The sequence below is a fragment of the Eimeria acervulina genome, genomic scaffold (assembly GCF_000499425.1).
Source record: "Eimeria acervulina Houghton genomic scaffold, Eah_scaff805, whole genome shotgun sequence".
Taxonomy (NCBI): domain Eukaryota; phylum Apicomplexa; class Conoidasida; order Eucoccidiorida; family Eimeriidae; genus Eimeria; species Eimeria acervulina.
This window is the reverse complement of record NW_013547133.1, coordinates 7-15,668: the sequence shown is the minus strand read 5'-3', so window position 1 is coordinate 15,668 and position 15,662 is coordinate 7. Positions and strand designations below refer to the sequence as shown.

The following is a 15,662-nucleotide window of genomic DNA, read 5'->3' as shown; positions in this document are numbered from 1 at the left end:
GGTGGGTGGGTGGGTGTCGTGCGTACACAGCGGCAGAGCAAGGGCCTGGACGATACTCTGCTGCAGGTGGCGGCTCATCAAAACACAATCCGTACATCGCTCGCAAACGGTGTGAATACAAGCACGCGTTGGTGAGTGCAACGTGGCGTGCAGATACACACGGCCACCCGTGTCACCTCACGCGATCAGAACTTGATGCTGGGTGCAGGTCAAGGTGGGAGGTAGGGTCAAAGAGAGGACTGACCGGTCGAGAGAATATAAAATACAACACCTTTTTCGCTTCCTTCACTCGAAGAAGAAATCAATAGGAATGAAGAAAGATTCCGGCCGTGCAGAAGGAGAGGCGACGGTCCGGAGAGCAGACAGCTGAAGGAGGCACAGAACAGAACTGCAGGTGCTTTTCCAGGAAATAATGACAGTCGCAAATATAATGATGTCAATTAAATAGGAAAACAACAGCTTTTAGTTGGACACCGCTGACTCCCAGCCCCGTTCCACTCTCTGTATATAGTCCACTGGGTGTCTGCGCACACTTCTTGCTACTCTGGAGGGGAACTAGTAAAATTCCCCCCCGAACGTATTATTAATTGCTCAATTGGCCACTTCATATTTCCCGTTAAATACCGCAACTGAAAAACAACCGGTGGTGACGAGAGTGGCGGGGCAGGGGCCCCTCTGCGTTGTTGCATCGTTGCTAGCAGCTGGTTCATTTCTCGTCCCTTCTGCGCATTTGTTTATTTGGACCTTTAAATCACTTTTGTGATGTTTTCTCCAGCAGTAGCTTCTCGTCACGGCGCCCCCTTGGTTCGAGGGATGCACAGGGGCTTCTCGCCTCACCTCATCAACCCAGCGGCTGCAGCAGCAGCTTCAGCCTCTTTCCTTCTTCAGAAGCGGTTTCTAGGAAATGAAGTCCGAGGACCGGACTTCGACCCTCTCGACCTCAAGACCTGGAAGGTGAATGCCGCAAAAATCCTTCCTGGTGCTATCCTGGTTTTGCATACAACATTTGCTTGCCACTACGAAAAGAGAGGAAAAAAACGGGCACAGAAGTATCTTTAGCGAAGATGGATTCGAGCTGGAGCCTGCTGCTCTGCTGCTTATGTGATGCTGCTGCTGTTGCTGGGTTGACGTGCATTTGCGTTAATTCTGTGCTACGGCGGTCAGCATTGCACATTGTAGTTTGTCTACTTCCTTTTGCTGAGTGCTGGATATTCTGCGTATGTTTTTTGTTTTGCTGCAGCTGCATCCACACATTGAAGTGGTTTCCGCTGGCCTGGTTCGCCGTGCTCAGAGTTACGGGGAGTTCAAGGAGTTTTGTGAGAGTTTGCGTTTGCTGCTATTCGTCTTTGGTTCTGCTGCGGTTGCTACGGATCTTCTCTTCTTTCACCCAACGCGTTCAGCTTACTGGCGTTCTCTATCTCCTTTGAGGTGGCCGGGCCTGTTGCTCAGCTCCTTCAGCGGGGCAAAGGGGACAAATGGTATTTTCGATTTCGAAAGAGAAGGAATGACAGTTGGCCCCGATGGAAATGTTAAAACTGCGGCTTATGCTGCTTTCGAGAGGGCAATACGTTAGCTGCTCGCTGAAGTCCCTCGGTGTGCAGATAGCCTAGAAGAAAAATAAGGAGGGGCCAAGAGGCCCTTTATATATATATATATACACATATATATATAATATTTATGTTATGACGGCTTCCGAACTTACTTCTGTTACTTATTCTGTCGGATTCAATTACAAAATCAGACAGACGAAGAAAGAGGCAACAAGACCGGAGTGTGGCCAGCGCGTTTTGGTTGTTTCTGCTGTTTGTTGGACTAGAAGGAAGTGCAACTGTTTACGAACTGCAACTGCAGTAGCTAATTTTTTTGCAACTCAGGGAAATTAATCAGGGCTGCATCTCCGTTCATCGTTATTAAAATCGTATTTGAACAGCAAATAGAATTAGAACCAATGATAGCCTTCCTTGCAGTTGAGTGAAGAATTTCGTTGTAGTGTGTAAACATATAAGCAGCTTGAGCAGCTGGGGTGTCGTCCAGCACAGATAACTTCAAAGGAAACCCGGGAGAGTTTCTGCTACACCCGAAGAGCCGTACACAGCTTACCAAGTGCATGCAGATACGAACTCGTTTGGGGCTTTGCTTTTGACTGCATGGTGCGCATGCATCCACACAGGAAGGAAATTTCATATCTACAAGAGTTGGCTTTTTATTTGCTCCGCATGCAGGCACGTAAAATCACAACTATTGGTCCTGCTGGCCGTGCGGTCACCCTTGCTTGCTCAAATTTGAGTTGTTGTACTTCTGATAGCTCGTTGCGTTCTCCAAGCGATAGTTTTTCGAGACGGCCATAAAAGTATTTTTATTGTCTGCCGCACCCTTGTTTGCATAGGTATGCATACATATTATATATATATATATATGTATATATAGCGCCTCCTGTGTGTGCTGCCGCCGTTTGAACTAAAGCTGTTCACATTCACGGAAATGAAAAAAACAAATTACCTGTTTTCCTGTTAGCTTCCACCACATTGCACTATTCGGTTCGCAGCTGATCATACTACTTCCAGTCAGGGAATTCTAAGGTTGGGATTGGTTTCTTAGATTCGAGCATGTCATATCTGAATTACCTATAGGTAAGATTTCCGGATGTATTTTTTTATATCAGCTCATCTGAATTTTTTTCTCTTACCCACTTCTCAACAACTGTGACTTCATTTTTCAGTTTCCGTGATATATTTGCTAACTTCAACTCGTATCGGCAACTTTGCATATATATACTTTTTGCTGTTCAGATTTCAGCAACTAAAATTTCGAAGCCAAGCCATTCGTGCTTAGGCGCTCGAACTATAATTGACAATTTCGTCAATTATTATTCACTGTCGGGGTAAATACTCATTTTTAAATTGTGTATATTTGAATGATCAACTTCTGCACCTCTTGCCTTCGCTCTGTATACTTTAGCAACGCTAAACACTTCACCCTCTCCCCTAGTTTTCAAACTGAATTATTTGTACTTTTTTCACTTGTTCGAAGCTGAGTAGGGGAAGATGCCCATAAAGGCAGAGCGGCAGCTGCCGAAGCCCCTGCCTAAATATCGTTCAGTTTTGATTTTGTTTGCCTTAGCGGCGCAAACAAAAACTGCAGCCGCAATCTGTTGCAGCCACTCTACGTGTAAAGAATCTGCATTAGCGGGTGTATGCACCAACACACCAACGGACGTGCATGCGCATGTCCAGGCAGGCATGTGCACCAAGAAGCACGAACATGCATGCATGCATGCGCGCAAATGGACACAACTCTGCATGCATGCACGCGTGCACGCATGCTTGTGCGCAAATGAATGCAAATCTGCACAGCGCAGATGTGCACAGATGAACCCGCTTGTGTACAATATATCTGTCCGTCTGTGCACACAAAGACGTGGGTGTGCAGACGGGTGTAAATAATGCAAATGAATGCGTGCGCACCAAATGTGTGTGCACAGATTACAGCTGCTGTCTCCCTGCTCGAGTGTCACGACAGCCGGCTTTTTCCGTTCCTTCCACTTCTACTTCTGCATATCAGTCGAAACGACTTCAATTCACATTCAGGAGAAATTGTAAATAAATCCAAAGGAACCCCGCGGGAGTTTACTCCTTTGCATGCTAAGAAGCAGCAACAAGTGGTGCGTCGTGTCAACACACGTCTGGAAAGCTGCAAATACAGACAGAACAATGTGCACGCAACACATATACAGACTAATCGACAGAAGAGCAAATGTGCGTGCAACATAACATATCGGGCCATCCTTGCGCAGCCACCGTAGCAAAAGCAGCTCCCAGGCCGGCCAAGCACCGTAAACACGAGAAGGAAGACGCTGGAGAAATGCGAGGAAGTGGGGTCCCTCAGAAGCTTCTGTGAAGATCCTGAAAAGCTTAAGGGGCCCCATGTAGCCGTGAAAGGGGACCTCGCAAGGATCCCTCCTTGGCAAGTGGATAGATTTGGTGAGCTTAATGCGCTTATTCCTTCGCATGCACTGAAGTGTCTGGAAATCTCACCGCCTGTCGAATGTGTTGTCACGACACGGACTGTTGTTGCGGTTAGCGGAGGCCCCCAGCAGCAAAGCAGACGCCGCATCCCGCAGCGACCGAAGGCGCTGCTGAGCGCCGTTGAGCTCTTGCACGAGGTAACGAGTTTCTTCTGTCTTTGCAGCGAGACTCTGCTGCAACGTCTGCAGGAGTCAAAAGGAGCAGGAAAACACACATATACAACACGAAAAAGGAATGCCAACTTGCGCACACACCGGAACAAAAAGTAGAAAATGAAACCCCCGCAAGAAATTGTGGCTATTACATAAATAATGTATTAACACGCACGCATATGGCAGCAAAAAGTCACCAAGGTGCACACGCGCCACTTAGAAGTCCACAGTGTCATCGTCATCATCCACATTAATAAACACAACGAAATAGCCGTTCCTTCTTCTTGCCCCCCTACGAATCCCCTGCCCTGTTGCTCTCTCCTGTCCTCCCGCTCGCTGTATTCGTTGCATCCTCAGTCCGTTTGTTCATTTGCTTTGTTTTTCGCTTACTTGTTCATTTGTTTGTGCGTGGGACCAGTGGTCTTCTTACCTGCAGCTTCTCGTGTTGCGCCTTCACGGCCCTTGCAAGCAGCAGTTTGTCATTCTGCAACAACTCCACCCGCTTCGCCAGCTCTTGCCCTGCAGCGTAGGTACATCACAAACTCTTCTACACGCTTATTCCTCAACCTACTAAACCATTTATAGTCATTTAATCATCGAAAGCCAATGAAACACTCACAGCCATTAGAACATTTACACGCCCGCAAAGAGAAAAATGGGGAGGAATCCGCAGGAACGGGGAGAAGCGGACTGCAGTGCACTGCAGTGAGACAGGTGGAGACAGAGAAAAACAAAAAACACAAGAGAGACAGACAAAGACAGACATCCGAGACAGGCAAGAAGAGACCACCGAGGCAAGAAACAGCAACAGAGGCAGCGACAGACAAAATGAGACAACATACGCAGACGGCCAAACAAGAGACGGGCAAAGACAGACAATAGAAACAGATAAAAGACAAAAGCGAGAGACAACAGGCGACAACAGGGGCAGCAGGTCCACATCCTCCCCTTTCCCTCGCCGCTTACTTTCCGCTTCTTTGGCGAGTTCAGCTTGAGAAGGTTCATCTTGTTGCGCATGCGCCAGCTGCATTGCATGCTCCTTCAGCAGCGCTGCTGCCTTTGCCTTCGCGTCATCTCCGCTGGCTGCAGTGACGATGGCCCAGAGGAGCCGCTCCGCTACTTCATCACACCACGAATCGGGCAGCAGCTCGCGCCCTAACACCACTGGCCCACGTTGGGATCCTGCAGCTGCTCTGCCTGCTGCTGAATCAGCTGCTGCTCCTGCTACTGAGCCTGTAGAACCTGCTGCTAACGTGGCACCTGCAGCGGCGGACGATGCCACGGAGACTGAACCAGAAACTCGGCCGCTCAGTGGCTGTTGTTGCTGCTGCTGCAGCGATTGTTGCTGATCGGCAGCGGTAGCAGCAGCAGCAGCAGAGCCACTGGTGGGGCTTCCGTCCGCCACTTCCATCGAAGCAGATCCTCTCCTGCAGTCGCCGAGGACTGCTGCAGGGCCCTCCAGGGCCTCCAGGCAATCTGCATGCGCAACGGGAGGAAACAGAAAATGGAAACCCTTCTTCTGTACTGCGAGATCTAGTGAACAGTGTTTTCAAGTAACATCGCCGGACAGTTGCTAGGACTGAGGGAGGGCAGAGGAGCTGCACAAACACTCCAACAAGAAACCCAGTCCCTCCAAAAGGAACCCAATACGGCCAAGCAGCAAAGCCAACGCATGAAGCTTCTGCTGCCGGTACATGCAGTGCCGTGAAGCTGCATTAGCCGCTGCAACTGCTTCTGCTGCTGCTCTTGCTGCTGTTTGAGCTACTGCTTCTGTAGAAGCTACCTTTGCTGCCGGCGTTGCTGCAGCACACGCTGCAACTGAGAGGGAGACAGACGCACCATCAGGACACCTCTTCCGCTTAGCCATGGGGCCCCCAGTCTTTGTGTTGTAGAGGCCGGTGTTGGTGTCACTAACAACGCGAACAAGGGCATGAGCCCTCTGCAAGTCGTTGTCTGCCGTCTCTAGCAGGGAGACAATCAGCTGCAGCAGCAACGGCAAACGAGGCAAGTTGAAACCAATGCATGCATGCCTGCGTGCATGCATGCATGCATGCAAAGCGTGCGCATGCACATCCTCCCCACTTGCAAAAAATGCACATTCAGCGGGGCACGCCAGCAACTGGAGTGTATGCACAGCTGAGGCAAAGACGAACAGAGACAGCTCCACTGCCTAAGGATGAAACACACGGACCATTGTAGTAAAGAAAACGTATTGAATTGACCTATTGGAAGCGGGTGAAATGGGTGCAAATGCAATATAAGTGCGATTATACACAAACACAACAACTTGCCCCCTGATGGACCGAAGGAAACGCCTTGCAGAGGTCTGCCAAATTGGCGGCAAAGGTGGGGGGTCTTCGGGGCCCCTCGAAGCATACGATGCTGCTTCTGCTGCTGCAGTTTGCGCCGCTGTTGCTGGCGTTGTGGCAGGGACAGCTGCAGGTCAAGCAGCAGTCGTCCCCTCCCCCCACCTTCGTCCGCGCAGCAGCAGCAGCAGCAGCTGCTGCTGCTGCTGCTGGTGCTGCTGCTGCTTCCGCAGCAGGAGAGGCACTGCCCTGAGGAGACGCCTCGGAAGTAGCCAGCGGCCCTAATGCTGTTCCTGGTGATGCTGCAGGAGCTGCTGAGGGCCCTCCAGCAGTAGCATCAGCAGGAGAGCGGGGACCCCCTCCGTCTGCTGGTTGGGGAGGTTTGCACAAGCTGCAGCACGTGGGCACAGTCCGGGTTCTTTTCGACTCCACATGCAGATGCTCCTTCAAATCAAAAGAAAGCTGCTGCATCTCATGGCCAAGAGGTCCATCTGGTGCAGCTGCGCTAAACGAATCAGCAGCAGTGGCAGCAGAACGGGAGGGAGGCCCCCGAGCCGAAGGCGGCCCCCTGGGTACAACACGAGGCGGCGGCTCCCCTACAGGTTCCCCAGCTGCTCCATTGGACCCGGCATGGGACCCCATGCCGCGAGCATCGGCCACGTCCCTCATGCGCTGCCCACAGGTTTCTGGGTGAAGAGCCGAGAAGGGTCCCCCCGTTTGCTGGGGTCTGATGTGCAACGAAGCGGCCCCAGAGAGGCCCTCAGTCCGTTCTGTCGGGGCCTCTGGGGACAAAACGGAACTACGCTCCGCTTGGGCTTCAAAAAAGGCGCTTTGAAGCATTCTGATTTAAAAGATAAGCCACAAAATTCTGATGGCGTGAGGGGCGCAGGGATACAGACACCCCAGGGCCAACAAAATGCAGCAGGGCCCCAAAACAGATGGCGGCCTGAGAATACACTCTTTGAGCCCCCCTCTGCAGTGCAAAGTAAGAGCGTGCGTCCCTCCCCCTGACTGACACAACAACCTCAGCTTGCTGCCATGTATGGGCACCGAGACGCCGCGGGCGAGAAAGTAGGGCCGCCCAAGCGGAAGCACCGGCTGTACACCCAGATTAGCAGCAATTCAAACAAAACTTCATGTGGATGGGAAGCTGAAACGAGAGGGAAAGGCCGCGGTGCGGCTGCTCTTGCATGCAGACGACGCGGCCGCCAGCGCAACGGTGGGGGGTTAAACGGAAGGAAAGAGGGAAAAAACGGACAAATTTTAAGAGAAGGAAGAACTTAACACTAGTGGAGCCGAAATAAACGCAAATTCACCAAAGTTTCTTCAGGCTTCAACTGCCGATTCGCACGGCAGACGGGTACCTCCGAGAGCGGTGCCTCCCTTGGGCCTCTGGGGCCCTCTCTGGCCTTGTGTGATCTGCTCTTTTGCGCGTACACCGACCTTCTGTTTTTAACGAGTACATTTGAATTCATTTTGACTGTATTGACTAAACATTATTCGGAAAAGCACTACGAACGCCGAAGGCAGCACAAAGGCTTGAGGTTGCCCGGTGCAGTCAGCTGTGGCGGCTCTGCGCGTTCCACTGGGCCGCTCTTGTTGGGTTATTATTTGCACTATGTACATTTTGGGGTATATTACTGTTTTACTCTGTTTTTTGACCTCATTTTCGTTGAATTAGTTCATCATTGACTTCACAACTGCTACTCGATCGCCCCGTCGAGGCCCGCGCGAGCCTCAGCGCCTGAAGTTGACAAGCACGACCTGTTTGCCCTCTTTTCCTCTCTTGTCTTTCCCTTTTAATAATGTTTAGTATTATTGTTTTTTACTTAATTTGAATGTGGAGAGAAACCTGGTGATCTCGAGCCGAAGTTCCCCTCGCCTGTTGTATTTCAGCTTCTTCTTACACCGGCGGTGCAGATGTGTCCTTGTGTTGCTCATGATTATGCTCCTAAATGCAGACCGTGTATGCGTGTTCGTGCTTGTAGATGCAGAACGACTTTCGTGTAAGCGCATTTACTCCGTATTTCCACTCATGTTTTTCTGTGGCCAGCTCCTGGCGCCACAGCTTTCTGGCGGCGGACTTCGTCTGCCGCAGCTCCGCTTTTGTACTCCCTTTTATCTGATATCTCACCTGCTCTTCGGCATTGCCTGTTTCTTCTTCAGCTTCTCTGTTCTCACATTTATCGGATATCTGCAGCTTCCTCTGCCTTGTTGTGTGGACATGGGGGGGAGCGGCTCCGGCTTTTCTGTCCCATAGCGATTTATTGAATTGGGCAGCCCCTGCTTCGTTTCCTGATTACTTGTCTGTTGCTTATCCGTCGGCATTTTCGTTAGCAGCAAGATGGCTGTGCGGGCGATACCGTACACGATAAAGGTGGAGGTAATTGAGGTGCGGGGTTTGTCTTTTAAGGAATCAGCGGGGGAGAAAGAGATAGTGCCTAATCCTTATGTGGACGTTACTGTGGGGGGTACTACGAAGAGTACAGTGCAGAAAAATCAGGTTGTATCAGCTACTTTCAATGCTTCATTTAACTTTCAAGCCACTTTGACTCCTGAGGAATTTCAAAGAAGCTATATCGAGCTCGACGTCATGCATAGATACACTCTGCTGGGAGGCGTTGGCCTGCAAAGCGCACTCATTGGAAAATATGTACTTAGCTTCGCCTGCGTCTACTCCAAGAGCCAACATTGGATTTACAGACAATGGATTAAACTCAACAATTTCGAACAGCTCATCGCCGACCCCGTACGCGCAAGCTATCATTATTCTTATCCTTTTCCTTCCTCAGTTTCGCTTTCTCGTTGTCTTCAATTGTCTACTATTGTTCGCCTGCTCGCCTTTCGTCTCAGCTTGGCTGTTTGCTCATCGTCGTGGTGCTGGCTTTCTGCCTGTGGAAGTGTGCTGCATTTGCTAACTGGTTACCGCTTCTTGATCCTCAGGCAGCCACAAGCTGAGAAGTGTTGTTACTGATGTATTACTTGAAATGCGTTTGGTGTTGTCTAATTTGCATACCACAACGACTCAGCAATGCACTCAGTAACTCGGGGTGTGAGTTGAGGTGTGTGTACGCTGAACTCGTGGTTTCCGTAAATTGCTCCCCTGTGCCTGTTTGCGTCTGAGCTGCTGCTGCATCCATGCAGGGAATGATGCTGCTGACTGTTGGCGTGTTTGGGCCGGGCGACCCTCTGCCTGTGATAGACGAAACTGTGGCGTATGTAAACGAAGAAGGAGATAGGATGACAAAAGAAGTGGATGTTAAATCGACTTACTACAACCTAACAGTCAATATATTCAAAGGCCAAGATATCAGCGCGGTCATCGGGCAACTCACCACCACCTGCGAACCCTTCGTCAAGGTAATGCAATGCATACACTGTATTATTAGTATTGTCATATAACTGACAATAATAGCTACGACAATAGTATTAAGGCGGACAGACAGGGCGAACTAAAGAGACAAGATGGTGGAGCCTGAATTGAGGCCACTCCTATCGCTTCGCGTTTTCTTGCCTGGCCATTTTGCTGCCTGACGTTGTTTAAAGGTTTTATTATTTCGGAGGTTTAGGGTTCAACTTTCAAGGCAGCACACCCTCGGAAGCGGAGGTATAAGGAGGTGGAGAATATATAGAAAATATGTATCAATATGGGTATATATATATATATATAATGCGCGACTGTGCTTATACTGACTGCAGGTGAAGCATGGGGGTGCAGAGTTGCAGACACGGGCTCTTCCTGAGCACAGCCCCGAGTGGCAGGCATCGATATCTCTGCCTGCCTGCATGCCTTGTCACGACGACACGGTATTGGTGGAACTCTGGAACGGGGGCAGCACCAGCGCAGTGCTGATGGCCACTCTTGTCTTAGACTTCTTCGAACTCATTAAAAACGAGACACCCACACGCTGGTTCAACTTCTACTGGAGGCCGCCTACTGAAGGTCTGAATATAGCCAAGTGTAGCAAAACACTTTACTACTATGTATCAAGGACTGAGGATGGCTGCTTCCGGTTGCATGCGCTATGTACTGATGTTTCTACATTAATACATTCACCAGAAAGCTGAATTTTCTACACTTTGTAGACGTCTAAACCATCTAAGGACATTCTTTGGCTCAGGTGGTGTGCATCTTTGCACGTGCCGCAGTAGACGGTGGCTATGTGTTTTGGTTGTTCCTTTGCTTGCCAGTTCTGCATTTACGCATGGATGTGGATTTGAATGAGCATGCAGTTGTGGTGTACCTTGTGCGGCTTGCGTTCTAATGGGGTGTATGCGCAGGTCTGTTTGGTGCTGTGCAAGATATGCTAACGAATGCAGAGCTGAGGCAGGCCAATGCCTACGCAGGCCGCATACTGTTGAGCGCGTCTTGTGTGAAGGTGCAGGCCCCGTTGCCTATGGGTGTTCGTTCAATAAGAGCTGTGCACGAGCCGCCTCAAGTGGAATACGTGCTGTGGGTAGACGTCTACGAGGTGTCTTGCAGTTCGCTTCTCAGCAATGAAATGCAGGCAGAGGTTTCCTTTGGGCCGCATGCACTTAAGTCTCCACCTCTCGTGATCGAAGAGGCGGGCTCCTACACCCTAGAGGCAGAACAGGGACGCATGGAGGAGCTCAAGGTGTACCTTCCGGGTACGTACGCAGCTACACTTAAATATATATAAATGCAGTTTGTGGGTACGTAGGTAAATATATTTAAGTAGTTAAATATATACAAATGCACCTTCTGCAATCAGAAGCCTTTTCAGAGGGGCTGCAGTGTGGTTCAACCCATAGTGCAATAAAATAAAAATCGGGATATACACTCGCGGCTAAATATGTTTGTTTGCTAGTGGAGGGGAATTGCAGTAGCCGGATACTGCCACCACTCCATAGAGACTGAGACCTTCACATGACGTGTGCAGAGGAGGCGTTTAGTAGATTTTCTGATTTTGCGTCATGCGAACCCAACGGGGTCGTGTTTTATGCGCTGAAGTTTATTTTCGTCTGTCTGTAATTGTGTTGGACTGCAGCTGACGACGCACAGACTTGGGCATTTTTTCTGTATATTAACAAGATTTCCTCTTCCAGTGCAGCAGCAAATGTGGCGGCGAATGTAATGAATTGGTTTGGGGGACTGACGGGTGGAGCGGGGGCTGATGCGGAGGCGAACGCGGAGCAGAGTGCACAAACAACCCATTTGGCCTGGGCCATGATTCCCTTCAACTCCAAAACCCTGCAAGAAGGCAAACCCATGTGGTATTCGCTCCGCGCAGCTGACGGATCCGGAACAGACCCGTTCTCGGTGCTAGTCTCCATCACGTGTAAACCTGCGAGGATGATGGGCGAACGACCCGCCAGGCTTCAGTACAACCTGCAGCGGTGTGTTGCAATATTGGATGTTTAGAATGCCTGGTCTGGTGGATGAATTGAGGGTTTCAGGGCGTTGCAGTTTATACAAAGGGCACAGGAAATAATGTTTTGGCTTTCGACTGGCAGGAAGACACACTAGCAAGCTACGCCATTGCAGTAGGTTGGTGGAGAACAATGGAAATATTTTGCCCTCGGCTGTGCGGACTGCATGCAGGTACTATTTCCGAGCTCTAATTTACGAAGGGCTGCACCTCCCGGCCGTGGGCTACGACCAGTTCCCCAATCCCTACATAAAGGTGCGGTAGAAGAGGCCTCACAAAACGAATTATTATTATTACTAATATTGTTGCTGTGCCTCCTAATATCCTGATATAAAAATAAAGCCACAATTTGCGGCAGTTCAAGAACTACTGGTCGTATGTTCGAGTAGCAAAGCAGTAAGCATCCGGTGGCCTGTTAATTCAATGAGGGAAAAAAGGGAGTGGGAAAGCATTTGCTGCTCGAGTGTATGTGCAGGTCGTGCTTGGGAGTCAACAACTGAAGACCCTCACATTCCGACAAACGCTAAACCCTTCGTACTACGAGGCCATGGAGATGGAAGTCATTCTGCCCGAGATGATGCAGTTGGCACCGGACATTGTGGTGGGTTTCCTTCTTTTGAATTATTTTGTTTCATTCGCCTTTACTGTGTTGGTTTCATCGTGAGAAGCTCAACTTGCATCCGCATGCACAGCTAATTATTTAAGAGAATGCTTCTGCTGATTGCCTGCAGTTGGAAGTCTGCTCGGAGTCGGACTCGATAATGAGTTCAGACACCGTCCTCGGATCAACAACGTAAGTTTGCGTCAATAATGATGAATAGTAATAATAAATATTAATAATAAAAGTGAGCTCACTACTATATGTTGAAGCTGCGGGTCTTCGCGTTAGTTTCGCTCGTTTGTGTTGCTCCTCACTGGCAGTTCCCATCATCACTTCGTAGAAAGAGGCGCGAAGAGAGAACAATTTAGGAGTTGTGCTACAGCCTTTGAAGGCCTACGATGTGGTGCGTTATGTTTATTGTGCTTGTTTATCTCAGCTTTCCAATTCAGAAGGTGCCGAAAGAGTGGAAGAAAGCGCCTGTCTGGCTAATGCTGCAGTCTAAACAGTATCCGCGGTGCAAGGCAAAGGTCTTAGTAGCATTCGAACTCGTGCCCGCGGAGCTAGTGGAAAATGACACTTATCCTTTCTACGATGACATCAGACCATCCACCAAAGAGGCTACTGTCTCCATTTTTTTGGTTGGCGTGCGGCTCTTCTCCCCTGTTCAAAAACCCTTTGTAGAGGTACGTATCTATAGATATGGTCAGCATGCATATGCATATATATATATATTTATATACGTATAAGCAATCATCACTTTCGGATTTGCATATGTAGCATGAATCATTGTTTACTAATGCACACGTTGAGTAGTACAGTTCCCACAAACAACGTGCATGCGTAATGAGCATAATCAGTTGCCGGTAGCGCCTGAGTTTTGCGTGTTCATTCAGTCTTCTTACTTGCAAAGATGCGTTTTTGGCAGGTCGTTGCTTTCTTTGCTAGTTGGTTCAGTGGACTTGTTTGTGCTTTATGCGCGTTGGTGTAAAGGTATGCTTCGGCCGCGACGTCGAGGACACAACGAAGCCGCTTTGGTCGGAACGCACGAGCGAGCCGCACGTCGGGGAGGGGGGGAATTGGAATTTTTTACAGCATTTTAACGTCTCAGTCTCCTTGCCGAAGCGCATGCAGCACCACTGCTTTATGGAAGTGAAGGTGCACGACGAAGTTGAGGGAATCTCGGGGAAAACCATGAACGATGTAGGAATGGCGTACATTACCCTTAATCCTCTTCTCCCTTGGCTGGAACAAAAGGAACGCGAAGAGGTAAGCACGCACCAACACCTGACCTCCAAAGGGTAAACAAGATGTGCAATGCTGGTTCAACTTCATTAGCGTTGCTGCGCACATCTTCTGCTGGTTGCTGAACAATCGGAGCTCCACTAACTTCCAAGTAGCGCGGAGCAGAAACCGCTAACCAATGACTTCAAATGTGAACTGCTTTCTGGTAACGCATGTATATTCATGCATGTATATATGCATTCATATGTTCATGTACGTATACAATACATGGACCTGTTGGGTGTGTGGCTGCTGTCGTGCAGACAAGGGAAATGTTCAAACTGCAGGTCATGGAGGAAGTTCTCATTGAGGATGCTGAAAATGCCAGAGTGAGGAGAAGCTTAGCACAAATTAGGCAAACAATGGAGACGAAAAAACAAATATGAAGCATACTGCTCTAGCTGCATCATACCTGTTGCACCTGTCTATGCACATAAACTCTGTGGATTTCTCGTATATGTAAATGCAGCATGAAGCAAAATACAAATACTGTGCCGGTGCATCATACGCGTGCATGTAGGAAATAATTGCGTGCGAAGTAATGAACAGAACAAATATAAATAGAATAGAATGCATGGGCATAGTGCCAACGAGTGTGCCCTACTCTTCAGCGGGGCGCAAACATCATAGATAAGCAGCTCATGTTTAACGTTCTCCTTCTTGTTTTCTTGCTTCGTGCTGCAGCGGCTGGGAGATGGGGTGGCGGGCCAAGCGGGGGAGCCAAAGACTGTTGCAGACGAGGGGGCCCTGGCGCAGGCCAAAATGGCCGTGGCGGCGAAAGTACGCCTTGGATTCAATTTAAAATAGTGCAGTAGCAATGCTTATTATAATTATAGTTATATTTACATAATTATTGTATAACTCCGGCTGTTTCCTGTGTATTAAATGATCACTAGTAGTAGTTCATAATGATGCTTACATTCCAGAAATGGTGTTTACTGGCGGCATTTACAACCGTGAGAGTACCACCAAGAGTAATGGCAGCTGCATTTGAAGGGCGAAATATAAAACTGGCCAGTAATGACGGGGCCATAATACTCACAATATTCATTTCACTTCTTCGAGCTGTCTTTCCACGGGGTAACCTCAAGAAGTTCCCTGCGAGCTCGCAGCACAACATCCTGAAGAACAAATAAATAGCAACGGTTAGGGGTTGACAGTTTGTAGTTCGGGGCTTAGGGTTTATGGTGTAGGGTTAATTGTTTGGGGTACGCATATCCAGGTGGACAAGAAGATGATGGTGCCCTACAACGACCCAGACGCTGCGAACTGCCGGCTGGAGACGATTGATGATTACGTGGCGTTTGGCACAGCAGCAGCAACTACGCCAGCAGCAAGGGCCCCTTCTGCTCAGTTGGAGGACCATCCAAGCCCCAAAATGCGCTCGCGGGGGAACGGCTTCTTAGGCAATTTAGTCCTGAAAAAAAATGCAACTCAAGCAGCAGCTGCAACAAAGGGAGGGGGAGGCAACGACACCCACAACGAGCTCTATGGTTTCGAACCTGAAGCCCTCGACTTTGTCCTCACTATGGTAAGTATTACAGTTTTTCTGAGTAGTTGTATTCGTGTTTTCTGATAGCAATTGCTCGTTTATGCAGCGTCTTGTTGGTGGTCTCGTTTATAAACGTGCTTGTCATTGCTTGGTCGTATACCCTTTAGTTCATTGTTTTTTCGTGGGGTCGTTCACACTCTTCACCTATACTTTCCACACCTTTTTTTGTTTATTTTCAATCTTTGCTTACACCCTCACTTGCATGTGAGCGTCACGTTCTGATTGCTGTATTCAGTTGGCAATGCTCTCGTTATTTGCATTATATGTGGAATATTTGGGTTCTCTTTATTCTACTGCATTAATATATATATATATATATATATATATATATATATATATATATATATATATATAT

The 15,662-nt window shown here is 48.9% G+C and overlaps 3 protein-coding genes across 3 annotated transcripts; 2 read left to right on the top strand and 1 right to left on the bottom strand.

Moving 5' to 3' along the window:
* Nucleotides 1-762: 762 nt before the first annotated feature.
* EAH_00049560 (hypothetical protein, conserved) lies at nt 763-1,854 on the top strand (the record flags this gene model as incomplete). Its single annotated transcript, XM_013391342.1, has 3 exons — nt 763-954; nt 1,241-1,568; nt 1,817-1,854. 3 exons carry the CDS (start codon nt 763-765, stop codon nt 1,852-1,854), a joined length of 558 nt encoding a protein of 185 aa, XP_013246796.1.
* A 2,176-nt stretch (nt 1,855-4,030) lies between these two features.
* On the bottom strand, nt 4,031-7,323 carry EAH_00049550 (hypothetical protein, conserved; the record flags this gene model as incomplete). The annotated part of the gene is made up of 5 exons (XM_013391341.1): nt 4,031-4,207; nt 4,608-4,696; nt 5,144-5,653; nt 6,017-6,158; nt 6,649-7,323. 5 exons carry the CDS (start codon nt 7,321-7,323, stop codon nt 4,031-4,033), a joined length of 1,593 nt encoding a protein of 530 aa, XP_013246795.1.
* Nucleotides 7,324-8,827: 1,504 nt separating this feature from the next.
* On the top strand, nt 8,828-15,286 carry EAH_00049540 (C2 domain-containing protein, putative; the record flags this gene model as incomplete). Its single annotated transcript, XM_013391340.1, has 13 exons — nt 8,828-9,232; nt 9,628-9,843; nt 10,183-10,444; nt 10,765-11,112; nt 11,493-11,841; nt 12,047-12,128; nt 12,349-12,474; nt 12,605-12,666; nt 12,911-13,157; nt 13,465-13,740; nt 14,019-14,084; nt 14,440-14,535; nt 14,978-15,286. Coding segments are annotated over 13 exons (2,844 nt in total), but the record flags the coding sequence as incomplete, so codon positions are not given.
* Between the last annotated feature and the right edge of the window lie 376 nt (nt 15,287-15,662).